Raw genomic sequence first — 1,094 nt, 5'->3', positions numbered from 1 at the left:
AACGCAAGAGTTCTGATCCAGAAGTCCTTTCCGATAAACTCCCTTTTCTTGCCTTTGTTTCCACGAATAACATTTGTTAATGCTGTAATTTACGCGTTAGTGCCTCCCTCGTGTCCAAAAGACCTCGACCCTCCCCCGCTGTCGCTTATTCCCCGTTTATCCATTCCCTCATCTCCCGAAAACATCAATTACGGGGAACATCTCCGGGAGAGAAGCAGCTCACAGAAAACAGAAAAACAAGAATTGGAAAACAACCCCTGTTATTTCCCGACGCTGAACCGTCTCCTCTGACAAAGCAAGGTGTCGTCTCCCCGGCTGCGTGGCAGGATCAATACTCACGGGTCTTTTTCAGGAGTTTTTCACGAAGTGTTGGTGAAGTTCGAGCGATCCGGCAGCGACACGGAGGCGAAGCAGAGTAGCAGAAGGAGCCTTGGCGGGGCATTCGACTTCTGGGGCCAGCAGCTTTGCAATCCTCCGAAGGGCATAAAGGGGCGAATAAGGGCATAATAGCAGAGGATGGATCCATTTATATAATTTTTATAAAGCTTTTATAATAATTAGAATTATTTGGTGTGTAAGGTTTGGGTTATAGGTATTCATTTCTGGGTGTTTTTATTCTGAAAATATGCTTACCCTGTGTATTTGTTTACACTCGGCGAGACACAACACCATGCGTACCGAGACTGGATATCGACCAATCACAATCAAGCTCCGTTTCCCCTCCGCCAATGAGAACGCAGCTTTTCCTCCAACCAAAACAAGAGGCGGAGAAAGCGAATGAGCCTGAGGTGCAACACATGGGCCAGGACCAACTTGGGAAAGACGTCTCCGAACTTGCAAATAGAGTAGCGGAAATTAGCGAAGAGGAAGGCCTCGAGGGACGGAACAACGTAAAGGTCTACAATCTAAGTGCAGGAAAGTCCCTGCCAGATGTAAGTAACATTGGTAGTGAGGTTTTAAGGTGTCACCATATTTCTTGTACGAATCGTGTTTCTTATAATGGGTTGGTGGGGAATAGCAAATGGTATTTGAAATATTAGTTTGCTTTGTTGGGTTTATAGTCAATGTCTCTCTGATTCTAGTTCTCTCTTAAT

At 45.6% G+C, this 1,094-nt stretch overlaps 2 protein-coding genes across 3 annotated transcripts in view; one reads left to right on the top strand and one right to left on the bottom strand.

Annotated features, from left to right (window-relative positions):
* Positions 1-439, bottom strand: part of LOC119590543 (protein arginine N-methyltransferase 6-like) — a 12,045-nt gene extending 11,606 nt beyond the window's left edge. The window contains exon 1 of one of the 2 annotated variants that reach the window (XM_037939198.1): positions 340-439. The gene's annotated coding sequence lies outside the window, so the exon portion shown is untranslated. Of the gene's footprint in view, positions 1-255; positions 305-339 lie in introns of those variants that run through there. The other variant, XM_037939199.1, reaches the window with a different exon arrangement.
* Positions 440-777: 338 nt separating this feature from the next.
* LOC119590541 (nucleolar protein 10-like) overlaps positions 778-1,094 on the top strand; it is a 7,961-nt gene continuing 7,644 nt past the window's right edge. Inside the window, exon 1 of the mRNA XM_037939196.1 lies at positions 778-932. Within this exon, the coding sequence (XP_037795124.1) occupies positions 798-932 (135 nt within the window). The 5' untranslated portion in view covers positions 778-797. The remainder of the gene's footprint in view (positions 933-1,094) is intronic.

The sequence above is a fragment of the Penaeus monodon genome, chromosome 27 (assembly GCF_015228065.2).
Source record: "Penaeus monodon isolate SGIC_2016 chromosome 27, NSTDA_Pmon_1, whole genome shotgun sequence".
Classification (NCBI taxonomy): domain Eukaryota; kingdom Metazoa; phylum Arthropoda; class Malacostraca; order Decapoda; family Penaeidae; genus Penaeus; species Penaeus monodon.
Note: the sequence above shows the minus strand (reverse complement) of the source record. Positions and strands in the feature narration are given on the sequence as shown.